This window comes from Danio rerio, chromosome 23, assembly GCF_049306965.1.
Source record: "Danio rerio strain Tuebingen ecotype United States chromosome 23, GRCz12tu, whole genome shotgun sequence".
Taxonomy (NCBI): Eukaryota; Metazoa; Chordata; class Actinopteri; order Cypriniformes; family Danionidae; genus Danio; species Danio rerio.
The window spans coordinates 26,958,019-26,985,892 of NC_133198.1; the positions used below are offsets into that span (position 1 = coordinate 26,958,019).

Genomic DNA, 27,874 nt, shown 5'->3' on the forward strand with positions numbered 1-27,874 from the left:
CCAAACTACTAAAAGTAACACCTATAAACTAAATATATGTGAAAGTGTGCTACTTGATTACCACTAGGGTCTGAATTAGCCCACTTTTTATTTTTTAGTAAACATTGAACAAGTAGTCCACAATTAGGCTTTTGTTCTGCAATTGGACTTATATATATAAATATATATGAGCAATATCACACGAATAGCAGTGCGATATGGCTGTATATCAGCACTGGTGGGAGGTGTGCGTTAGCGTCCCACCAGTACTGATATACAGCCATATCGCACTGGTACGAATGTGATATTGTGTTTATACAACAGTTCAACATCACAATCCTGTATATAAATAAGAAAATCAAACACGGAAAGTCTAAAAACCCTTTTTGATTAGGAACTACTTTCTTATTTTTTTATTTTTTATTTTTGTGAAGAAAGGGCAGAAAGTCATGACGTGGCTTATCAAGTATGGTGTCTAATACAAATGCACACAGTAGTAAACACATACTGTACACACACATAAGAGTTTTCATGTTTTGTGAATCACAATTGTTTTCTATTTATGGTTGTGAATTGCATTATTGGATGTTGATCTCTGCTCTGTCAACTTTTGATATTGAAAATTCAACTCTACAGTTTAACAAAGTGTCTTTTGTTGACATTTTTGCAGTTGTAATTAATATAATGTATAAGAAATAATATATAGAAAAATAAGTCATAATAAAAAGTGTGCGGGCAGTTTATTACGAGGCTTTTGTGCCATAATATAAACACCAATCCAGACAACATATCAATTTAAACTATTAAAAATGTTAAGAAAAGTCACTTTCTTGCATTTTTTTAAGGTTAAAAGTAGTTGGAAGTAGATCAAGATCCCAAAAGGCAATTCAAAAGCATAAATACAGTTGAAGTCAGAATTATTAGCCTCCTTTGATTTTTTTTCTTTTTTAAATATTTCCTAAATGATGTTTAACACAGCAAGGCAATTTTCACAGTATGTCTGATAATATTTTTTCTTCAAGAAAAAGTCTTATTTGTTTTATTTCGGCTAGAATAAAAGCAGTTTTAAATTTTTTAAAACCATTTTAGGGACAAAATTATTAGCACCTTTAAGCAAATGTTTTTCCCGATAGTCTGCAGAATAAACCATCATTATACAATAACTTGCCTAATTACCCTAATCTGCCTAGTTAGCCTAATTAAGCTAGTTTAGCCTTTAAATGTCACTTTAAGCTGTATAGAAGTGTCTTGAAAAATATCTAGTCATATTTAAATTACTGTCATCATGGCAAAGAAAAAAAATAAATCAGTTATTAGAAATGAGTTATTAAAACTCTCCGTAAACAGAAATTGGGGGAAAAAATTACACAAGGGGGTGAATAATTGAGGGGGGCTATTAATTCTGACTTCAACTGTAAACGAGGGGGAAAGAAAAAACATACATTAAAAAACACAGAAAAATTGCTAATTTACTGATATTTTTACAGTGTGTATTTCTGAGAAGTATTTAAAAGTAAAGTATACTTTATTATTTTTATTTTAAAATAACTACAATAATAGCACACATGAATAAATGTATTTTTAATAACGGCTTGTCCCTTTCAAAAAGAAAATTATAGAAGTATCCATTTCTGGTGCAGATCTGATACGCGAGGAAAGAGTGTTCATTATAGCTAATCAAAAGAATACTTGAAGTACTCCTGTTTTTGTTTTGTCTATTTATTTAGATTCGTACACCCGATACAGTATATTTTCACACTAGCAATATTTAATAAAAGGCGGTCATAAGTTTCTACTGGAAAAAATGTTTCTTTTAGAGTTTGGTGAAGTGTCTGAAGTGTCATTCCCACATTCAGTTGGTACAGTTTTGACAGTTTTTAAAAAAAATCCTCACAAACTGGTTTACCGGTGCAGACACTACAGTTGCATTCAGTGCTTTAAAACCGAGTGGAAAAACTTGAAATATCCTGGCTGCAGGTTTATTGCCCAAGGGAAGCTTAATTACTGTTTCACAGTTACTGTCCCTTCAGGATTTACATACAAGACAAAGTTTATTTGTCTATTATTGTCTCCCTGTGATACTGATTACAGCATATACTCATTTTTTAATCCGATAAATCATTTAAAACATTAATACATTCTCAGTGATTAATTATTTGTAATTGTAATGATAAAAAATAGATTTCATCAATAGCATTGTTAAAACTATTTCTTGAGCAGATTGATCGTTGCCCTTTGTAAGACCTCAAAGTATCGTCAGAACACAGAAAGCATTTTTTTTGTTTGTTTCTAATAGTAGTCTAATCTAAACATCTTGGATAAATTAAGCTTTATATATATCTGTCTGCTGAAAGACAAATATTGATATTTAATTTTTATTTACTAAGAAAAAAGTAATATAGATCTTGAGTGGTCTGAGATGTGTCTGGGAGTATACTGTAACTAGACTCTGTTGACATTACTTACATGCAGTGTTTAGCATAATTGAGCACACCCCATTATGTAAATGAATATTTTTATCTAGCCCCAGATTTGGCATTGGTACTAATCTACTGTATATGCACAAATATAATATTGTTTAGCTTCCTATTAAAATATGAATTTAAAAGATAGATTTGTGAGGGGTGTACTTATATATGCTGAGCACTGTAAATACTATTTTTCAGTAGCTCAACAACATTGCACAATGTAGCTTTTCCAGTAGCTAACAGCTTTTTCCATGTTGCAGATATGTAGCAGTGTAGATTGACAATAGTTACTTTCCATTTTGTGAATCTTGTCTAAATCAACAGAGTTTATTACAGCCATACAGTCAGCGGTAAATCATACAGTACATTTATTTATTTATTATGAATTATATTTTGAAATGAAGAACGTTGTGTGAGGGCTTCGGTATATTTTTGTAACAAATGGAGCCATCTGTCATTTAAAAAAAAAAAAAACTGCAGAAGATGCTACTGTTTAATTTGTTACTTACATTTTGTTATTGCAATTCTTTATTTGTTGCAATTTGTACATTAGATTTTTGACAGTCTGTTTGAGAAATTTGAAAAGCCCTGTAAGAAACTTTAGAATTGCATTGCAAATAATTTACTTTAAACCTTCCTGTACGCCATTGTGGAAATAGGCTGTTTAATATAACTAGTTTGTTTTAGATAGTGACTTGTTGTTTACCAAGCTACTTTTTAGAAGGGTAGTTTGAAGCTCTTGGGTAAGCTTTATTGTCCGTAGTGTATGTATGTGAATGAGAGTGTTTGGGTGTTTCCCAGTTATGGGTTGCAGCTGGAAGGACATCCGCTGCGTATGTGCTGGTTAAGTTGGCGGTTCATTCCACTGTGGTGACCCTAGATTAATTAAAAGGACTAAGACGAAAAGAAAGTTAATGAATGAATGAGTTTGATGCTTCCTAACACTGGGTTTAAGAATATTGCAGATAGCTGAACAATACTAAACATAACTTTTAGAATATTTTATTTATTTATTTATATATATATATATATATATATATATATATATATATATATATATATATATATATATATATATATATATATATATATATATATATATTTTTTTTTTTTTTTTTTTGGTTTAAAATTTATTAAATACTATTTAAAGTAGCCTAATATTTCAACAATAATTCCAAAATTGAAACAAACAGAAAATAAATAAATAAATAAATGCATGAATGACTCGCATAACCAAGAAGCTTCATGAAAACGAGATGAACCGGTTTGAGTCCATCTGTTGTTCACTCTGAGAAGAGCAATTGCTTGTCTGTGAATTATAGTTTAGCATTGTTTAGCATACACCTGCTGCCATGTAAATATTTTATATTTAATCAAATTATAGGCCATGGGGCGAGAAGTTAAACATGTAAACGATAAACAAATAGAACAGAATTAATCACCTTCAAAACAGGTCAGCTTACAAATGGCTTTCTCAGGGTGGACGAAAACTAACAGTCAGAGCGCCCTCTGTCGGTTATATAGCACTTATGCAAGCATACTGTGTGTCATTTTTCAGAGTTTTTGGCCACTTCAGTGTTTTATTAACTTTGATTTGGGTGTAGAAATCGGGTTATTAAAAGTAATAAATTAGTCTAATATTTTGCTGCTACAGAGGTATTTAATCATGATTGCTTGCAATTTGTATGTCTGAAGATCAGATGTCAGCTTATACATTGAAACACACATGCTTGCTTTTACTGTAAGTAGGCATGTACTGTATGTTTTAGCACCATTTTCATACAGTATTCCTGCTACCTCAATCTGAATAGTAAGAATGGCAATTTGGCAACACAAATGCTTGCAAATAGATGTACAGTAGCTGGTTACTATAGCAACAAGCTGCTGACAAATCAAAGGCCTAAGCAGTGCAGATGTACTGTACAGATTCACTTAAATTAGTTCACTTTCACACAAAAGTATTTGAAACAATGTGGTTATGGTCTTACACATATTGAAAATAAGTAAATAAATAATACTGCTTCTTATTGTTACATATTGTTTTAACATATTAATATTTATTATGTGCATCACAAATGTTTTTAATTGTTTAGATAATTAACTCTTCAAGATCTCATGTTGTTACACCTTTTTTCAATGAAGCCATTATTTTATTATTATTTTATATTTATAAAATGTTTAATAGATTTAACTCTAAAATTGATTTATTGAAATTTCCTTCTTTGCTGAATTAATACTGATAAACTTAACATCTGGTCAGCCCTCTTGGCTTAATAATTGTATTATTATTTTTATTATATTTATTATGTAATGTGATAGATAAGACATGAATTTTTAAATTTCTCACTTTCATTTATTCATTCATTTTCTTTTTATCTCAGTCCCCTCATTAATCTGGGGTCGCCACAGCGGAATGAACCGCCAACTTATCCAGTATATGTTTTACACATCGGATGCCCTTCCGGCTGCAACCCATCACTGGAAAACACCCAGACACTCCCATTTACACACATACACTAAATGTCCAATTTAGTTTACCCAATTCACCTACAGAACATGTCTTTGGACTTTTGGGGGAAATTGGAGCACCCGCAGGAAACCCATGCAAACATAGGAAGAACATCATTCCACACAGAAATGTTGGTCCAATGTAATGTTTAACTGTGAATATTTGACTTCATAAGTATAAACTCTACTGAAAATTTATAAAATAATGTGAAAACAGGTCTACTGTATATTAGTCACCTTGCCAAGCAGGTGTTCACCTGTCTAATTTTGCCTGGTTTTTCACCTGGACTCCCTGCCTGACCAGCTAAAGAAGTGGTTTAAACCCTTCTAAAAATCTGTCTGCAAACAATATATAAGCAGGCTGAATGACAACTTTAAATATGCTGTAAAACTGTCTCTTAATCACAATTTCTTACCATATACTTTGTCTTTATTGTTGATGTACTGTACTGTATAAAGATGTTGTCATATTTTTTTGTTAACATAAATGCATTTTATTAATGAGTGAATGGATGAAAGTATGCATGTATGTGCGTACAAAAATGTGTGTATTTAACCCTCACTCAAGATTTTAAATTTACATTTATTGCAGCCAATAAATTAAAGTGATCACCTAACATAAAAAAATCATCATTTACTCATCCTTCACTTGTTCTAACCTTTGTTTCTGTTTATTTTTTATTTTTTTTTGTCTTACACAAAGAAAGATACTGAAGAATGTATGAGAAAAAACAGCTATTGTCTTTCACAGAACATTTGTTACTACAATGGATGTCAATGCCAACTTTCTTCAAAATATCTTCTTTTATGCTCAACAGAAGAAAAGACTCAAACAGGTTTAGAACAAGCAGAGCATGAGTAAATAAATGACAGACTTTGAGGGGTGAACTATACCTTTAAGGCCTCAATTTGCTGTAATGTCGACGTGTTCCTGAAAGAGACGCTGTTGTCGAGTTTGACAATGGCTCGTGGAGCTCAAACAGGTTGTTTGAGGATCTCCTCACTGCTTCACCCTCATCTGAAAAAAAAAACTCGACCCTCTGGTACAATAAACCAAGATGTCATCTGAAACCTACAGTACCAGCCCTCATGTGAGTCGCAGTATTCAAAGTGTTGATATGCAAACACAAATACCAGTATTTGATTAATATAAACAAATAATCCGTGTCGAATGAGCAAATACTCGACCTGTCGAAGCCTAAGTTTGATTGTTTCGAGTGGTTATTTTCTTGTGAAATATGTCACACACACTTTACAGTAAAAAAAATAGTTTCTGAAGTTCCCTAAGTAAATGTAACTTTATAAAGTAGATATAATTTTACAGTCTTTGAGATGTATAAGGGAAAGTGCAGAGCTTTTGTTAATGTCACAGTTAAGTGTAGTGAATGAAATTGAAAAAATAGCAGTTTCAAATGCACTGCATTTGTTTATTGCAGGTTGTGATTATTTTAATATATTATATTTTTAAGGTGTAGTGGTTGTTATTTGTAAGGTAAAAGGTATTTTATTGAGATAAAGTTGGTTTTATATTTGCACTTTAAGACTTTCTCTTAAATAGAAAAGTATTCTTTGCAAATTTTAGATAAGGAAATTATATTAGCAGCTAATGACTATCAAAGTACAAAATTGTTCACAGTCAATTAAATAGTGCTAATGTTGTTTTAAAGTTATAATTGCATGCTATTTTAGACCGAATATTTAGTAGTGTGGTAAACGATATAGGGACCGTGTCACAAGTTGTCACTGTTCAAAAAATAACGAATGTCCGAATATAAAACCAACTTTACCTCACAGGGTATTTATTCAGTTGTGTATGAGTTTTCAGTAGATAAAATGTAGATGTATATAGGCAACTTCAGGTCTTTTTAAATTAATTAATGAATTTATTTATTTATATGGATTTGATTAGTGTATTATAGTGGTGTAGTTGAAAATCTACATGTATAAGAATAAATCTATATCTTAAGCAAGCAATCACCTTGCATTTGAATTGTATGGAAACAAGCATCTTTGTCATTTTATTTCTAAGAGGATGAAGTAATAGGATTTTGAGCCCACAGATTTTGAGGGTAAATGGATCACATAATGTTTTACCGTATAGCAAATGATCTGTTGAAGATGCAACAGTATGTTGTGATTGCTAAACAATGGTTGAAAAACATTGTTAAAACATTTAAGCATGTTTTTCACAAAGATACTCAAAGACATGTATAGTGGCCTTCATAAAAGTGTTATACTTTTTAAAATGGCATTGCAAACAGCTTAAAATCCTTTACTGCAGGTTACCACTGCTATTGCTTGACTTATCATATCATCTATTCTCTTCTACTGTAAGTCCAGCTGAACATGGTTTAATGGTGCTGTACAGTCTACATGTGTTTCCGTGCGAACGCTGCTGTTTGTGTGTCGTGCTCAATAGAGCAAGCCAGAGAGGCCTGGTTTCCATAGAGCACAAGCGACTGATGCAATGACTCTCACTGTCTGAAAGCTCTTCTGGGACTCACTCCTAAGACAACTGCTTATTTTATCTTCTGCCATGGCTCTCCCCTGATAAATGCCCCTCTATTGTTTTCACATACTGTGCAGAGTGACACTTATGTCATGATGCTGAATCTACAACCCCAATTCTGAACAAGCTGGGTCATTTTGTAAAATACCATCAAGAATCTGTGATCGTTAATTCTCTATAATTCTTCTCAAGTGTTGAATTCTCTTATTATCTATTTTATTTAAATGACAAAAGTAGAAGCAAAATATTACCAATGCTTTCACTATCTAGATAATTTGTATCCTGAAAATATAAGTAAATATTGATTTTGATGGCTGTGACTAGGGCATTAAATTGAGTTATTTATATACAGGGTATTGAAAAAAAATGCAATATTCGATATGTAATGTGATGTCCGATATGCGATGCCATATTTTAAATTATTTATTTTATAATATTTCAGAGAAAAGAAAGCATCACTACAACTTCTGAAAGTGAACAGACATGTTTTACTGTTGCATAAAACAAATGAAGTATTTAAACAATGTAAACAAACACCTGTGATAGTTTTATCAACCATAAACAGGAAAACAAAAACACTTGCAGTTAAGTTGCTTACTTATTTCTTTTTTAATACTGTTAGATCATACAGTATTTTTGTGTTTCATTGTAAAATTGTTATTGGACTTGAAAACCAGCATGTCCACTCTGCTTGGAGATCCGCACTGTAAAGTCTTTCGGAAGGTGTTTTAAATTTTGTATTAAATCATCCATATTAAGTCATGCATTATTTACAAACGATTACAACAGTGCTTAGCATATATGAGTACACCCCATTTTGAAAAATAGTATGTTTATCCATTTCTCATTGAATATGGTTAATATATATTGATGCATTTATACAAAACAGATTTGTTAAACAGATATATTCATTAAAATAATATTTTAGTCACAGAACATCTTTAGAAATGGAAAGATAATACATTTAAATTCATGCAAAATATAGCAAAAAAAAAGTTACAAAGTACAAAATTTCAACAAAATTGTATACTTTTATTTCCACTTGATTTTTTGCTTATGTATTTATATATATATATATATATATATATATATATATATATATATATATATATATATATATATATATATATATATATATATATATATATATATATATATTTATATATATATATATTTATATATATATATATTTATATATATATATATATATATTTATTTATAATAATAATAATAATATAATATATACACACACACACAAATTTCTGATACTTTAAAAACTTCTGTATATTGTACAGTCCTAGCTTTAACACATCTTGAAAGATGCTGGGACAGAGGCATTTTTTATGTGTTTTTCATATCAACTTTCATTTTAATCCCAGTGTTGAGGAGACTTTACAAGAAAACAGTTGGCCTTATTTGATGCAAGACTTCAGCGGCTCAACAGTCACGTTTCATTTTCAAAAGGAAGCAGATCTAGAATGTATAGATACATTCACACTGTAACTATGAAACCAAGCTGTTGTAGCAAATACAGAAAAAGGCTACTCATACTTCTGAGATTTCTCAGGATAATATATATATATATATTTTGAGATTTTTGAATAGAACAATGTAGTGTTTGAGTGGTATAATAAATCTCTATTAATGTTTTGTGCAAAATGATGAGATATGATCCAGGTTTGATTAGAGATTCTCCAAACATGAAACCCTCATTTATTAAAGGTTTGCCTGCTTATTGTAGACCCACGTGACACTCAAGTATGCAATAAACATTATTTATCAAAATTACCTGTAAAATAAACCTCAAATGTGCATCACTGATGAGAAAAAAAAACAAAAACAGCCCCCCCCAAAAATCATGTGTCATGCAGGAAATTATGAGAAAGTCAATTTTCTGTTTTTTCACTGTATATTTTAAAAAATCTTACTGTTAACTGGGTTATATATTTTTACAGTTTTCACTATTAGAATCGATGCCATTTTTACAGTGTACTACTGTATTACCTCTTTTGCAGTGTGTGTAGCAGTAGTTTGTTTATTTTTACCAAATATATTTAAGATTGTGAGTGACAACACTGAAATCCTTTTCTTTATATTCCATCGCTTAAAGAAAAGTTAGAGACTTAACAACTTACAGATTCATGATTTGACTGCATTTACATAATGTTCACGCACATATTTTGTACTAGATGCATTTTCTCCCTGAAGAGTTGTGGGACTGTAGATTAATAGTGTTCACATAAGGCAGAAAGGTTCCCTTGACTGCACAACCACCTGTTATCCGTCATCATACGGATATTGTGGTAAATCTGCAGTAGGTGTTTTCTTTACCGTAGTGTACGCTATAATTACGATGTCATCCTATGGACCATATGTCCTGGTATACTGATGCAGATGGGCCTTGTTAACTCGGCCCGCTAATAATTATGTTGGAAATGAGTCCGTAGATTAGGAGCCAGTTGGGGAATCAAACAGAAGCTCAGAGCAATCTGTGGTCGGCTTGGTCTTTCATTTCTATTGTAGTCTGCTTCACAGTGCTGGCACATATTGGCAGCGCCAGAGGACAGAGCCAACTGTATTTATTTTAAGTTTTAATATATAACTTCATATCTGGGCTGCATGTGTGAAAAGCTGTGAGGGGGATATGATATAACACTTTTTTCCCCCTTGCATTAATTTGTTTAAAACATGTCCCATGCAGAATGAATTGCATTAACATGTGACATAAGTAATGCTTTTATTTCTGAGTTAAACTACTTTTTAAATGTAGTTAAATGTAGTGAATTTGTATTTTTGAAATATTTCTAAACTCAAAATTAATAGAAAAATGTATTTATATTTCTAAAAATATGTAGAAATGTGTATATATTTCTGAAATAAAACTAATTTTAAACATTAAAATGTTGCTCTCTATCATAGATGTAAAAGAAATGGTTATAAAAAATCCTAATAATTTCTTCGTGTGCATAATATGCACCTAAAATTGTGTACATCATTCTGTATTAAAGTTAATATAAAAATAGAACAGTAAATTAATTTTTAAAAGATAAATTATAGAGTATTGCTTCTATTTGACTTTCTATTTCATTAAAATGCTTCATAATTGGTTAAAAAAAGTAACTTACAGTATAATATATTTTCATTGATATAAACATTTACATAAACAGAAAAGATATTTCTGTACAATTTCATATTATTTATATAAACAAATAAAATATATCATGAAAAAAGGTGTCACGGTGGCGCAGTGGATAGCACGATCGCCTCAAAGCAAGAAGGTCGCTGTTTCGAGCCCCGGCCGAGTCAGTTGTCATTTCTGTGTGGAGTTTGCAAGTTCTTCTGCATGTGCTAGGTGTATTGAATAAGCTAAATTAGCCATAGTGTATACGTGTAAATGCAAGAGGTTATGGGTGTTTCCCAGTGTGAAGATGCAGCTGGAAGAGCACCCACTGCGTAAAACATATGCTGGATAAGTTGGCAGTTCATTCTACTGTGGTGAAAAATTTTTTATAAATTAATAAAATATTATGAAATACCTCAATTCTTTATAATTTTTGAATAAAACAATGTAATTTTTAAGTGGTTTAATAAACCTCTATTAATGTTTTGCGCAAAATGATGAGACAGGATCCAGGTTTGATTAGAGATTGTCCTACACAACCATGAAACCCTCACTCATTACAAGTTTGCCTGCTTATTGTAGACTCAAATGACTCTCAAGTATGCAAAACACATTTTTTATCCAAATTTGATGTAAAATAAACCTCAAATGTGCATCACTGATAAGAAAAAAACCTAAAAACAGCCCCCAAAACATCATTTTTCATGCAAGAAATTATGAGAAAGTAAATTTTACGTTTTTCCACTGTATATTTAAAAAAACTTAATGTTAACTGGGTTATAGATTTCTGATTTCAAAACAGTTTTGAGAAATATAACAACTTTTCTACTTCATTTTTACGTATGAATGTAAATATGTACACTTGGATGTTAAATAAAACTATCATTCATATTTGTCAAAACACCTTTCACATATATTCAGAGTTTTAATGAATATTATTTTTTTTTTGATTGTCATTAAAGAGTCATAAAATGTGGCGAATAAGCTGTATGCACAAAACTAATAGGAATACAGCGAAGAACATATATTATTTCCAGTTAAGAAATTGTATTTGATTTCATATTAATGTTGTTTCGTTTAATTTTCTTGTTGCATTTTTTTTAAAGTCCTGAATTAAGAAGCACTTTTCTCTTCCATTTCACAATCAGTGTTGTATTAGCAGCAGGAACGCCAAACGGTCATGAGCAGGTGGTACAAATATATGACCTTGGTTATCAGTGCGAGTGCACACAGTCCCGCAGCAGCAGCAGCCAGCACTCTGTTCTGTTGGAGATGAGCTTTGCATGTTGGTTTGGTTACACACAGGCAGTCAGAACAGCACAGAGCTCTCTCACCAACAGCATGTACACCAGACGACGCATGCAAATGTTTTTGAATATGAAAATAAAAGCGCAAGTTCTATTACTTCCAAAGTTTGCCTAAGCCTTTCACTTTTTAACCTAATTTCCTGTCTAAGTCTTGTGTAGTATTAATGTACATTTTTAAAGGGTATAAAAGTCACAAACTTGTCTGACCAGTCTGATGATAGGAAAAAAATTATTACCTGAATGCTTAATCTCATCGTCCAATATTTACCCTACAGTATGTGTCTGACTTTGAATACACTAATGGCTTTATGCATATTGGTGAACTGAGGGCTGGCATTTCTTATATGCTAAAACCCCAATTAAAAAGGTTTTATCTGCTATTACTGCATTTTATCTGAAAATCTGCTATGACAAAAGTACAAAGAAAAGACTTCCAGTCTTTCCAGGATTAGTTAAAAAGTCTGTTATTTATCGCACATCCTTGTGTCGTTTCACTCCCCTGAGACATTTGTTTATCTTCAAAACACAAATTAATATATTTTAGATAAAATCTGAGAGCTTTAAGTTACAGAAAAGGAAGCAAAAACATTGTTAAAACATTTCATGTGACATGTAGTTGTTAAACTGTAATCGTACAAAACTTCAAGAACACTTTTGTGTGCCAAAAATTCAAATACAACTTTGTTTACCTTTGTTTTCCGCGTCAGGTCAGAGTGTATGTTTACTATGGGAAATACTATGCACCAACATGTTGCGCTGTTGACTGTAATGGCAATATGTGGTACTGCTCGTAAAAACATACTGTTGTCAACCAAATCACAATACACAATCGCAAAGAATTTAGAGCTTTAAAAAAAATACTATAAATAATATTGTGAAAAGACTGAGGAAATCTGGTGAAATCTCCATAAAATATGCACGTGTAGTTTTATTCAGATCTCTCTCCTATTGAAAATGTACAGCCGATCATGAAATTTCCAAACAGTTAAAAAGTTTTCCATTTTAAAAGCCGATCACGATAGCAATTTCAAAACAGTTAAAATGTTTAAAGCAAAGTTAATGTGATATCATGTTAAACATGCCTCTGTCTTGTTTGCGACGCCCCCACCCCAAACAGTAATAGTACGTGCCTCATGCCTACAATTAGCGAATCAAAAAATGTGTTACTATGTGTACATTTTGTTGCACGTTTTAGATGATAAATCCGCTAGAGGGCGCTGTCTGCATTTTAGATCATTTGAAATGTTACTTGGGTATGTTTTATTTTTTCTTCTTGTACACATTCAGGATAAAGGCTAATTTATACTTCTGTGTCAAGCACAAGCGTATGCTCCGGCGCAGCCTTCTTGCGGTAGCCTAACCCTCGCCATGGCTGACGGCGATGCTGACGTGCACATCTTGATAAGTGTAACGCCATGTAGCGCAAGCTCTGTGATTTGTCTGCTTGGTGGCTGTGTCCAGTGTGGACGGGGCTGAGAGCCGCTATAATCCTTAGAGCGAGTGTTTACAAATGTTGAATCCCATGATGTAGTTCTAGATGGAAACTGTTGTTTTGTGTTTACCTTATGACTAATGTTGTTGCACATCCGCCGGTTCCCATCTCTGAGTGAGCTAGTTTTAGCTACTTGTACATTAAGGTTGTGTTTAGAAAAAACAAAACACCAGTGAACAAACTCGACACAGAAGAACATAAAAACCAGCTGTCAGCTAGTGTTTCTGAAGTGTTATTGAAGAGCAACACAAACAGCTCGCAGAAGTATAAATGCACAACTACACGCAAAGCATGTGCCATGAATCATACTGATCGCAGAAGTATAAATCACCCTTTAAGCAGGGCTTGTTGTGCAGGTGACTTAGCAAACTACTGACCTAAACCCAACCAACAGTGTTTTCAAAAGCAAACATAAGAGAAAAGTACACTGCAGCCATAGTTTAACCTTTATTTTACATTGCTATCGTCTACTTTGTAGAACCATGATGCACTGGACTCGAACCTGAGTGTTCTGCATTGCAAGTGCAAAACCATACAAAGTAAGTGATCAAGCAAACTGACCACACAAAAGCTATACATAGTAGAAAAGATAAGTGAGGCAAATAGATTTGACTAATCATAGACCCTATTCATTTGTTTTGTGGTGTTTATTTAGTGTGGTGCAAAAACAAAAATAATCCTTTATATGTGGATAATATCTCTCTGTATATAGGGCTGGGTGATTCATCGAAACATAATCGACATAATCAACATTCAGAACCTATAATCGATCTAATTGTTCAGTTTTTTAATCACTTTCCCTACCACATGTGGAGTTAAGTGTACTTCTGCATAGAAAGCATGGGTATGGTTCGGCACAGCCTTCGCGCAGTCGCATACCCACGCACCTCTTAAAAAGTTCAGAGATGCTCAGAGACAACATATTTTACTATTACAATAAAATTATTATTTAATTGAAAATATTTGTTTTACAGAAGATGTAAGAAATGCACTATTTAAAATATTATATACAGGATATACAATTTCACTGTTATTTTATTTAGAAGAGATCATGTTTATTTTCTTCTTTTGAAAGCATTAAAATATATTTTTTTTCCAAAAGTAAAAGGTCTTAATTTTGTTCAATAAATAATCATAGGTAGTAGATACTGTATTTTTCCTTTAATTATTTTAACATAAAATATGGCACACTTCATTCAAAAATCTCTCACTTGTAATATGTGAGCATATTTACTGTACAAAACCTGTCAGTGAACTATGGCAAAAATAAAATAAATAAATGAAATATTTGTTTATTAATCATAATCAAGTTAAAATGTTAAATTAATCAAAATTTTGATTTTTAATTACCCAGCCTTATTCCTGTATATATTGTTAAAATGGAATCTACTGCCCTGTAGCGTTCATTTTATCTAGGAACTGCAGACAAGCTTGTGTTATGTTTTTGCAGTTTTATAAAAATGTTGGCTGCAGCATATATTTTCCATTGAGAACTTGTTGTACAATATATTTGGTCAGTAAAAACATATTTTTCCTAGTACATTTGTCAGTTAAATTAAGGTTAAAGAGAATTAACAAATCACAGATTCTTGATTTTACTGCATTTCACAAAAAACGTCCCAACTTTGGGGTTGTAAATGAGCACACAATAGTGATTTGCTTGGCATGCAAATGTTAACTGAAGCTTTGTGGAGGCTGATGCATCAGGAAGACACACACACACACACACACACTCACACACATGTCGGTGGGCGTATTTGAATTTTAACAAGCGAATATGCACCTGATTTCCGTGCCACTGGGGGAAGGGTGTCCGCCTTTGGGCGTGAGCCGTGGATGTCACCTGTTGACATATGACCCCAGTGTTTACTTTCTCATTGATTTCTCATCCTTTCTACCCATCTGAAAAATAATATGGCATTCATGAGTATTTACATATATTTAAAATATACATATATTATATATTAGGGAATTCTAAATCAAAATCGTTATTTCCTGGGCCTGATAAATGCTGATTTGATCTAGACTTTGGGCTGCGTGTGTGAAGCTAATGACAGAGTTATAGAGCAGAGTCTGCCACGGTGCTGCAGTCTGTGTCTCTATAGACTTTGAAGTGTGTATTTGTGTGTGTTTTTGTGCCTCAGGATACCGCGTCTGTCTCGCCCTACAGATGAATAGGACCTAAGCCCTGTGCAGTCAGCAGCTGCTTCCTTTGAACACACGGAAACAAAAAGGCTCTAAATCTGCTCAGCCTCTTTCATCTGAGTATTTGATACCCGTCTTCCTCACCTTACCGCCATTGAGTTTAACACCCCCATAACCTCCACACAGAGGAGTTCAGAGTCACTGCACGGCTTTCGTTCGTTAATTCTGCTTTAAACACACGCACATGGTAAAATAATAAGTGATTGCCTTGTGGTGACATTTAAAAAAAAAAGTCTTAAAGTTCTCGGTTGTGAATGTCCAGTAAGTAGAGCTTAAAAATATTTTTCAGAAATGAATACAAGTGACTGGTAGAGTTTTTTTAGGTTGGTTTGTGGATATATTGTGGTAGCTTCCATCCCAAAGAGGGAAAAAATCACTTTCGCGAACGCTCACGCTCAATCTGCCCAGTTGGTGGAATGAACTCCCTAACTGCATCAGAACAGCAGAGTCACTCGCTATTTTCAAGAAACGACTAAAAACTCAACTATTTAGTCTCCACTTCACTTCCTAATCTGCAATTGCCTCTTTGAATATCACACTAATTGTACAAAAAAAAAAAAAAAAAAAAAAAAAAAACTACTAACACTTCCCTTCTTAGACTTTACAGACCTGAAACTTGCCTTTAGTACTTATTCATTGTTGCTCTTAGTTGTGTAAATTGCTTCCTTGTCCTCATTTGTAAGTCGCTTTGGATAAAAGCGTCTGCTAAATGACTAAATGTAGCTCTGAAATCGAATTCCCAGTAAGTGAATGAAATAAATCGTATTTATGTGTTTATAGTTATATACAGTTGTCAGAATTATTAGCCCTTCTGATTTATTAGGCCCCCTGTTTATTATTTACCCCAATTTCTGTTTAACGGAAAGATTTTTTCTACACATTTCTAAACATGATAGCTCATTTCTAATAACTGATTTCTTTTATCTTTGCCAAGATGACAGTACAAAATATTTTACTTGATATTTTTCAAGATACTAGTATTCAGCTTAAAGTGACATTTAAAGCCTTAACTAGATTAATTAGGGTAATTAGGCAAGTCGTTTTATAATGATGTTTTGTTCTGTAGACAATCAAAAAAAATAATACAGCTTAAAGAGGCTAATAATATTGACCTTAAAATGTTTTTGTTTTTTATTTATTAAAACTACTTTTATTTTAGCTACTTTCTCCAGAAGAAAAAAATATTATTGAAAATACTGTTAAAAATTCCTTGCTCTGTTATGCGCAGTCACACTAGAGTTTAAGCTTGCGGAATTCTGTCGTAAGGTGCTGCGAAAAGGGGCTGGATTAACCAGATGATTACACATTTAAAAAAGTGAACGATTGGTCCATATTAAAAATTTCTGTCCAAAGAGGCCATGTTTTGATCCTCGATTGATCTCACGCAGTCAAGTGATGCGATTTCACAGGTCAGAGTTCACTAACCTTGAACTTTGCAAAGCAGTTAACTGCGAAACTTGACGCTCGAACTTGAGTTTCCGGTCTGACGTATTAGCGTGCCTATGAATGGAAGTCTATGGGGAGAAAAGTCTAGTATGACCGCACCTTTTAACTTTTAGGAATATATAAATAAATATCTATATAAATTAAGCTTAAAACTTGTGTTTAATTGTGTATATATACTTCCGACCATGACAATAATACATTTCTACTTCAGTTTTACATCTATTTTAGGGATTTTTAAGGACTTCATGGCTGAATTTCATGGCTGAGTCAGCACTAAAAAGTCAGATATATGAAATGCATTATACAAAAATAAACATCAAAGTATATTTCTTTAGATTTTATGAACATTTTTTCATTTGATACAATTTTTTTATATTAAGTAAAGGTAGCACAGGAAACACAGTGGCTCAGTGATTAGCGCTGTTGCCTCACAGCAAGAGGGTCGCTGGTTCCCGAGTCCCGGCTGGGTCAGTTGGCATTTCTGTGTGGAACTTTCATGTTTTCTCTGTGTTCGCATGAGTTTCCTCTGGCTGGGTCTTAAAATGTCTTAACATGTCTTCAATAAAAAATAAGTATTTAAAAAAAGTCTTAAATTTACTGAAATATTGTGTTGTAGGTCTTAAATCATTTTAAAAAGGTCTTAAATTTGCTTTGTATAGATAAAGCTACTCAATCGGGCCAACATTCATCTAATCACCAACAATCCATTTCTGGGTGCTCCAGTTTCCTCCATAATCCAAAGACTATGCGCTATAGGTGAACTGAATAAACTAAATTGGCCATAGTGTATGTGTGTGAATGAGGGGTTATGGGTGTTTCCCAGTACTGGGTTGCAGCTGGAAGGGTGTCAGCTCTGTAAAAAGTATGCTGGATAAACTGGTAATTCATTCTGTTCTTCATTCTGTTCTTTATTCTTTATTCATCCCTGATGAACAAAGGGACTAAGCTGAAGGAAAATAAAAATGAAATGAAAATAAGGTAGCACCTACTATCCTTTACTCTAAATTCAACTGATAGTAGATTCTAATGACTTTACACACTGATGAGCTCTTTTGTTAAACTATATTTTGAGGTACCTGAATCCTCCACATACTTTTTTAGATAATCCACAAGGAGATACAAAACCCTTTTTTTTATGTGATTGCATACAGTATGTGCAAATAAGATGTAAATGGCAGTTTTACTGTATGTATGCACATTTGTGTGTGTTTTACATTTCTTGCAAAAATCTTGGTAGAACAAAGCTTTTCCTGTGAGTCTTGGTTGGTTTTTTGCCTTTTCAGTAAGTTTCTGCCAAAAAAAATGTTGATTGTAGGAGATTTTTAGTTTTTTTTTTTACTTGAAATATTATGAAATACAATTAAAGTATTTTAATTGCAAACTGAAGCATTGTTCCTAAATACTTTGTGTATATTTTCATACTTATTGTATTTTTAGCATTCTAAAACTAAAAACACCCCATCCATCCTATATGATTTTTTAAGACACTACATCCTTTTTATGTCCTATAATACCTCCCCTATCAACAGATGCCCTCAGACTCAAGGAGGGAATTAGTTCAAACCCAAGAATAGTAAGCAAAAAAGCAGCTTGTTTGATAACCTAAGTGGTGCATCCTGGGTGAGCCTGACAGATTCCCGCTCAGCAAGAGCAATTAGGATTTTAAAGGCAGGATTCCTTGGCCGCGTGCTGCAGAAGCCCAGCACTGTACCAGGCAAAGGTTTCCACCAAACTATTCTTGCATAACCTCCGGTGATAACACTCAAGCATTTTTCAAACCAGCCATCCTAGACGCCCAACATCATTTCCCCCCGCTGCAGTCCAGTCACACATGGAGTTCACCGTCTCCAACAGATACAAGATACGTTGGCTGATTTGAAAAGCGGCCGTTAAAAGGTTCAGCAAGTTCAGGGCAGACACCATTTCGCTATCTGGACTTTTCCTGCATGTGTTTTTGTAGAACGTTGAAGTCCAGTATCATGAGGCTAATGATTCGGTCTTGAAGGCCTTGTGCTGGAGGTCTGCTCTTGAGGTAGGTCATCTGGGGTGAAGGTTAAGGAAGTTCTCAAGATGCTAAATTTGTTTTAACTTTGTTTTAACAGTATTGTAGTCAATGATTGTCTTTTTTTATTATGCTGTTTTTTGTATGACACATTTATTATATATACTCTCTCTTTATATATATATATATATATATATATATATATATATATATATATATATATATATATATATATATATATATATATATATGGCTTAAATTGAATGAAAAATGGTTTTAAATGTTAAAAGTAACTTTTTTAAGATGTAAATGCACGTACAGAGCTGCAACTTTTATTTTAATAAAAAGAAAAAATATTTCAATAAATTTACAGTTTATTATTCCTTTTTCAGTGGGTTACAGTGTTAAATTATGCTTTTATGTAGTACTTTATAGCCATGAACTAGGGTTTTGTGAACGTTACAATAGTTGTAAATCTTGAGAACTTGCACCAGCTTGTGCTTTGCATCTGAACAGCTCATGATTTTTTTTTTTTTTTTTGGCGCATGATCATGAATGGCCTTTCAGTCTTTTTTTTCTGTGCCTTATCCTTCTGTTTTTATTTACTTTTTACTTTGTTGCTTCATTGCACAGACATTTGACAATTTCTTTCTCAATTTCAGATGAACTTGTATGATTATTTTTTATAATACCACAGCTTGCATACCTGAACCGTGCGATCACTGGTAATTCAGCAAAATGAACTGCAAATGATCAGATCTCCATGCTCATGATAGTATTGTGGGGGAAATCCATGAGATCTGTGATGTTATAAGAGCACTTGGGCTTGAGTTTCGCTTTGCATGTATGCTATTTGTCTCATAGAGACAGATGTTGCTTGTTTGGCACATTCTGGAGTGTATTCAGTATATATAAATCCACCATAGTTTAATTAGTAGGAGCAGGAGTTGCCCTTATAACTTGAATGTACTGTATAAACATCCATTTATATCCACTTAACATATTTTTTTTAGCTTTGTTAAACATTTCAAGCTGTTATTTTTTCTTATCATTTTATCTCAGTGTGGCTGTTACGGTGGCGCAGTGGGTAGTACAATCGCCTTACAGCAAGAAGGTTGCTGGTTCGAGCCCTTGGCTGGGTCAGTTGGTATTTTTGTATGGTGTTTGCATGTTCACCTCATGTTCATGTGGGTTTCCTCCGGGTGCCCCGGTTTCCCCCACAATTCCAAAGATATGTGCTATGAGAGAATCGATTAAGCTAAATTGGCCGTGTGTGTGTGTGTGTGTGTGTGTGTGTGTGTGTGTGTGTGTGTGTGTGTGTGTGTGTGTGTGTGTGTGTGTGTGTGTGTGTGTGTGTGTGTGTGTGTGTGTGTGTTTGTGGTGTGGTGTGGTGTGGTGTGTGTGTGTGTGTGTGAGTGAGAGAGAGTGTGTGAGAGAGAGTGTGTGTGTAAATGTGAGTGAGTGAGTGAGTGAGTGAGTGAGTGAGTGAGTGAGTGAGTGAGTGAGTGAGTGAGTGAGTGAGTGAGTGAGTGAGTGAGTGAGTGAGTGAGTGAGTGAGTAAGTGAGTGAGTGAGTGAGTGAGTGAATAGGTGTTTCCCAGTGTTGGGTTTTTGCTGGAAGGGCATCCGTTGAATGAAAAATATGCTGGATAAGTTGTAAGTTCATTACTTCGTGGTGACCCCTGATTAATAAAGTGACTGAGCCGAAAAGAAATAGAATGAAGGAATGATTTATCTCAGTGTATTGTGATGATTAGTTTGATAAGCAAATGAGTTTACTTCAATTTGTTATCCTCCTTATTTACCGTACCTGAAGTAGCTAATGAAAGTCATGCACATTCACATGCACTAAGAGATTCGATTACATAACATTTGGTTACATATGTGCTATTTGTCCTAATATACACCACAACTTCTTCATTCAGCCCAGAGTGTGACTTGCTGCATGTACTTAAACAAAAGCTCTGGTTGTAATCACAAAATCTGCCTAATAACGTACCTGCATTGTATTCATACTGTATTTGTATGATGGCATTTGCATTTAACAAAACTCAAGCGTATTTAATTCTGATTAATCTATATGTATACTGTATCTGACTCGCCATTGTGCCTGTAAACTGAACTGAAATGTTTGTGTGGTTGTTTTTCTCTAAACTTCCCACTGAGAAAGTTCTGGTTGTTCAACTAGTTCTGCTAATGTTTCATTGCAGGACTATGGCCTGAATTGTCCTACAGTAAATACGGTGAGGACTGAAAAAGCTTGCAGAGCTGAAATTTACATGCGGCAAACAAAAGACCAATCACTAGACTATTCAAACTGACCTTATGACCAATCCGAGCAGAGCAGGCATACTGCAAGGGATTAAAAAGAACAAACCATCAAACAAGTCATTTTAGAAATTAGGTGATGTGAAAAGTATATTGTGAGAAAATGTAATGAATGGAAATGAGATGAAAGTAAACCTATTTTTGGAGATGATCTAAATTAGAAACCTTTAAAATAGTCTTATAGGCAGAACTTTAAAAGCTATGGACTCACCACAAATATGGCTTTATTAGAAATCTGCTTAAGATATCAGTTTGTAGTGTACCAGCTCTATATTGATGTTAATTAAAAGCATAGGTTTAGGTTTGGTTCCATAAAATTAAACTTCATGGGAACCATAAAAGTAAGCACACAAAACTCAGATGAGTCAATAATAACTGCATTGCAGCTTGTTGGGAACTTGGCATCACATTGCCTGACTTATAGATTTGACTGTTCATTTATATTTATTCAGTCCTTAACCTCCAGATACATTTATAAATCAGAAGTTTTCTCAGCTACGGTTTTGAAAAAGCTTGAAGTTTATTTATTTATTTATTTTTCACTTTTTGCTGCAGAAGCAGTTTCTTTATTGACAGACTGGCCTGCTGGGCTGTATTTGTGCAGCAGTAAAACTCCCCGACCCGCTGATAGTGCTGTGCTATTAACATGGCCAAATGTGTTGAGTGTGCCTCTCTAGCATAGAGACAGCATTTGGAGAATGGTGTCAGCTGCTGTTTACAACATTGGACTTTGATTCCTCACCATTCACAAAAAAAAAAAAATAATAAAAAATTGCATGATGCGAAGCAGGCTAACTTGGATAAAGTCTGACGTTTTCTCCTGAATGGCATGAGAAACACTATTTAGCTACCGCGTGAAAAGTTGGAGTGAATTGTACGATTTCGAATATATATATATATAAATATAAAAAAAAAAATATATATATATATATATATATATATATATATATATATATATATATATATATATATGTATATATGTAAATATATATATATATATATATATATATATATATATATATATGTAAATATATATATATATATATATATATATATATATATATATATATATATACATATATATATATGTAAATATATATATATATATATATATATATATATATATATATATATATATATATATATATATCATAAGAATGCAATATATATTTACTCAATTTTATTATCATTTAGTGCACAGTTTCAGTTATTGCAGTAATAAAACACTTGCCATTACTTGCGTCACTTTCTTAAGGAATAGCTAGTTACAAATAGTTATATGTAAAAGTTTGGGAAGCCTTGAAAATGTTAATTTTGACAAAATAAGAGATTACACAAAATTCATGTTATTTCTCATTTAGTTCTGTTCTGAGTAATATATTTCATTACATTCTATTATTTGTCCAGCAATTAGCAGTGTAGTGTGGCAGTAGCTACTTTCCTTTTTGTGTACCTGTACACTGAAGCAGCACATCGTCTTGTAAGATTTGATATGAGAAATTCACATTACCGTCATCTATATCTTGCAACTTGTGGCTTAAGGTTTCTTTTTTCCATTTATTTAAATAAATATAAAAATAATAATCCAATAACAAATATTAAAATTCAGTCCTTAAATTGTTTTAACAATTAGCCATTGACAACAAAAACTTAATGCTCTGTGCAAATGCTCTTTAAGGAAAGAGTCAGCTGATTGCCACAATGACATTAGTTAAAATTGAAAGTTCAACACTCCCTACTAGCATTTACTGCCACTTTGTTATTGGAATGCTGAATTTGTAATAAGTTTGCACTTGGTCTATTAACAGTTTGAGATATTTGAAAACTGTTTTAATAAAACAATATTGCTTTGTAATTGTATTTGGTAGACATGACAATTATAAAATATTTTTTGGGGGGTTGTAACTTGTAGTGTAGAAAACTTTATTTTTTTTAGAATGGTGGCCTGACTGAAGCACTTTCTATTTGCGATAATAACAAGAAGCTTTGTACTTTCTTTTTTCAATGAGAAACAAAGCCTTGTCTTTAAAAATAAACAAAATAAAAGTGTTTTGAATTAAATTGATACTCTTGAACATTTTTTGGCAAATTGCTGTATAAACACCTCAGCGGCTAAAGTGAATGCAATAATTCCTTCATCTTTACTACTAGTTATACCACCAAATAAACATGAAATAAAATCTCAAGCCTAATCAGTTAATCTAATGCTATCTCCTAGCAACCTTTTGAATTAGTGGCTAATTTGTATCTCATTCGTACAATTTGGTGCCATGCCTCCTTTTACATAATTCCCTATCAATTAGCCATTAAACTGACGAAATGTGTAAATAGTTATGTTTCCTTATGAGATCCTTGTGAGGCTGTTTAATTGATGTTTCAATCACAGAAAGATGTCAGTAAAATGAAGCAGTAAGACGTATGTAGTACGACGTAGCATTAACGTCAGGAAAGTCATTCAATGTTCTTTCGACCCTCTCGTTTGAGTCGCAACAAAAAATAGCTCAGACGACAAAAGGATCTATATGCAACTTAATTAATATACGTAAAACTAATAAAACAACAAATCAAGGAACAAACAAATGTCTAGGGATAAATGAAAAACTTAAGATATAATCACAACTAACTTTAACTACATGATACAAATAATGGCAAACAAAACCATAAGGTTACAGAATTAAAGAGATGGTCTTGACACAAGGACAGCCAGGTAGCACACGTCCTCCGGAAGCTAGCACAACACTCTTATTTATATGCTTTAAACTAATTGGTGAGCAAGCAGGCACCTAATCAGTATTTGCCACATCCAAACTGGAATCATGATGTCGTCACAGTGTCTATTAATTTACTGAAGAAATCAACCAACTCTTGAGAAGAGTGTTTCTCTATGTATTAATGGTTTTACTGTTGTATGGTTTGTACTGTTGCACCATGTACATATATTATATAAATATATAGTAAAAAAAAAAACTTAAGTTACTCGTGGGAAAAAAATGTTATCAGACATCTGTTCGTTAGTAAAATTTATGTTTCAGCAACATCAGTTTTTCATGTGTTCATGCTATTTCTGTGCAACTCAAAAGTTCAGAGACATTTATACTAATTGGTTGCTCAGCCATTACTTGCGTATTTTCTGAGTTTGGTTCTTAGATCACATCTGTAAATCACTTTTAATTGGGCCCGTCGGTTCCCTGTGCTTTTGAACTGTCTAAATCACTGATGATAAGGGGCTGCTTGAGCCGTATAAATTTCCTACTCATGAAAATGACTCATTATCATCTTTTTTTTTTTTTAAACCTGAAACTTGCTTAAGCTATGCAGTGTGTTCGATCTGTATGTAAATCAAGTTTGCAATCGAGTAATTGTGTGTTGCATTTATCACTCAACGCCACTAACCCGCAGTGCTGTGTTGGTTTATTTGATTCATCAGCAAATCATTGATAGATTTACACTGAGATTCATTAGTCAGGTCGCAGATCTGGAAGTTTATCTGAATGGCATTTCCATCTGTCTGTAATGAGGATCCTTCTATTTCTCACTGCTGTGAATATCGATATCACCCAGAGGAAATCAGCATCGGCTCTGGGGATTGCTAATAATGCTCTGAGAAACGGTCTTGATTGAAGACACTCTGCTTTGTGATGTCTTACTGTTTCTTTGCACATGGTGCCAGTCAGAAATTTGTAAAGGAATTTAACTTTTTTTATCAGTTGCATGTTTTTTTTTTAAATAATTTTAAGAACAAAGATGTGTTTAAGATACAAACTAAATCTTAAACTTTCTGCCACACAACTGCCAGTGAGGAAAATGTTCTATCCATAAATAAATTTTTTAACTGACTATGAAACAGCTGGAATAAATTGGGGAAATGTTTATAATAATAATAACAAATATAATAATAATAATAATAATAATAATAATAATAATAATACTTATTATTATTATTATTATTATTATTATTATTGCTGCTGTATTGTTGTTCTCATTATAAAATAAATTAAAATTAAAGAATTATAACTGTAAAAATATTTATAACAATTATAAATAAAAAGAATATTACAATAATAATTGTATTGTGTGTTAATATTATTGATAACAATAACACATTTAATATATTTCAATTTAGTGTTTAATTGTGTTTAAAATTCAAATTTAGGCAATTTTGTATAATATTATTAATACTACTACTACTACTACTACTACTACTAATAATAATAATAATAATAATAATAATAATAATAATAATAATAATAATAATAAGTATATACTGTATAATAACTAATAACTATTGCTATAACTATAAATCAAAGAAATATCACTATGATGATGATGTAAATAATACGTTTAATTCAGTCTGCAAATTTGAACAATTTCATTTCTAATTGTAAGATCCTTATCTAATTACAATAATAATTTGTTTATTATTATTATTATGATAATTTTATATAAAATGTTACATTTACTGTACAACGCTACTATTTTATGAATGTTTTTTCTTTGCTTCCAAACATTAAACTGCATTTTATTTTAAAATACACATAACATCAAACTCTTAGCTCTTGCAGAGATGGAGCATGAGGATCATTTACCACACAATTCATCATTTTTACACACATTTCACTCTTGATCTTGGTTAAAGATATTCACAGTTATTATTCAAAAAATATCTCAGCAACCTTGTTATGGATTTTAAAGTTCTTTTTATATGTTTCTGCATTTACTTTTTTGCCCTCAGCATCCTCCCAAGTGGCATTTTCATTGTGATGGCCATTGCATTCTGTGTTTCTAATGTTTCTGAGCCTCATCTACTTACACATGCACGTGTCCTGTACCTCCAGCATCCTCCATGGTTACGGGTCCAGCGGGGCCTGTGGACGAGTCTGTCTCCTTGTGTTCAGAACTCCCTGTGGGCAAACAAACAGTCTCACAAACACATCTTGCATCATTATGAGCCCTTCTGCTGCTCCTCCATCTGTGAGCTCAAAGGCTCTTCTCAAGCTGAAACAAACACTGACATTTCTGATATTCGCTGTAATCAACCTTGATGTTTCGTTGATCCATAATAGCAATATCTTCATTTTTTCGTGGTTAAGAATAGCAGGTTTTTACAGACAAATACACCAGTTTGGATACCAATTACCTTTTTGTTTAAAATTTTTACAGGAAAATAAACCAATTGTAGTACAGCTTTCTGAATTTTATTATAGTTCTAAAGCTAGAAATAATCCAGATTTGATAACAATTGTATACATTAATGTCAAACCAACCTCAAATTGACATCTAACATTGGCATAAAAAACATAGATGTCTGGACTTGATTTTTGGCGTGTTTTTTTGACGCCAAAGTGTAAGTTGAATGCAATTTGTACAAATTAATACGAACAAGCCACTAAATCAAAAAGTTTTGAATTGCTCTGAGATTGAGGAAATTAGGAGGAGACCCCCCATAGTTTAAAGCACTTTAAGAGCCCAGAAAAGTGCTAGATAAATGTAAGGAATTGTTATTATTATTATTGCGTTAAGTCCCTACACTGTAAATATTTTTTAAGTCAGTTCAACAAAAAAACAAATCCTTATTTCCTTTCGCTTTTCCTTGTTTACTCAACTATTGTAAACATCAGCTGCACTGAGCTAAAATTATTTGTCAGTGATACAAAAACATTTAATTGGGTTAACATAAGATTATTTATTAGTTTTCTGGAGAGATGAACTACTCTGTAACAAAACTTTTTAAGTTGTGCCAACTGAAAATTATTGGCCGCAAAACAGAAATGCCTTAAATTAAGTGAACAAAAAAAAACTATCCTAATTTTCTTTCATGTACTCAACATTTTTATTTTATTTTTTCACCTTTAATTGATAGGACAGTAGAGAATATACACAGGAAAGTGTGGGGATAGGAGAGATGGGAAAGATCGGAATAAGACCTCAAGGTGGAAATCAAACTCAGGTCGCTGTGCCATGTGTCGATGCACTAACCACCATTGTTACTCAACTTTTGAAAATATCAGTTGCACTGACCTAAAACGGCTGAAGTTGAAAACAAAAAAACTCTTGTGGAAACTGGTACTAAGAAATAATACAGGTTGGGCCATTAAATGGATGCACCTTAATAAAATGGGAATGGTTGGTGATATTAACGTCCTGTTTGTGGCACATAAGTATATGTAAGGGGGCCATATAATCCATATAAATGGCCCACCCTGTGCATTATCAAAACAAACATAGTTCAATTGAAAACAAAAACTAAAACAGAGACAAATGTTAACAAAACACTTATTAGACACAGAATTAGAAACAAGACAGGAGGTAAAACAACAATAACGATAAACAAGACAAGGATCAAAACATGGCAGGACAAACAGGGAAAAATGCTTTGTAACGCTTCACATATGAATGCCTTCCTGTTTTTTTCAATTGACCTATGTTTGTTTGTTTTGATAATGTATTATTTCTTAAGCCGCCTTTCCACTGCACACATCAACCGACAAGCGACAGACTGGAAGTCATTCA

At 32.7% G+C, this 27,874-nt stretch overlaps 1 protein-coding gene across 3 annotated transcripts in view; it reads left to right on the plus strand.

The window, feature by feature from the left end:
• The first annotated feature begins 5,918 nt into the window (after nt 1-5,918).
• The window catches only part of ttll10 (tubulin tyrosine ligase-like family, member 10), a 90,284-nt gene continuing 68,328 nt past the window's right edge, over nt 5,919-27,874 (plus strand). For all 3 annotated transcript variants that reach the window (XR_012398498.1, XR_012398501.1, XM_073938990.1), the window contains exon 1: nt 5,919-6,046. Coding sequence is in view for 1 of the 3 variants with exons in the window: in XM_073938990.1 (XP_073795091.1) it covers nt 6,014-6,046 (33 nt within the window). In the remaining 2 variants the exon portion in view is untranslated. The remainder of the gene's footprint in view (nt 6,047-27,874) is intronic.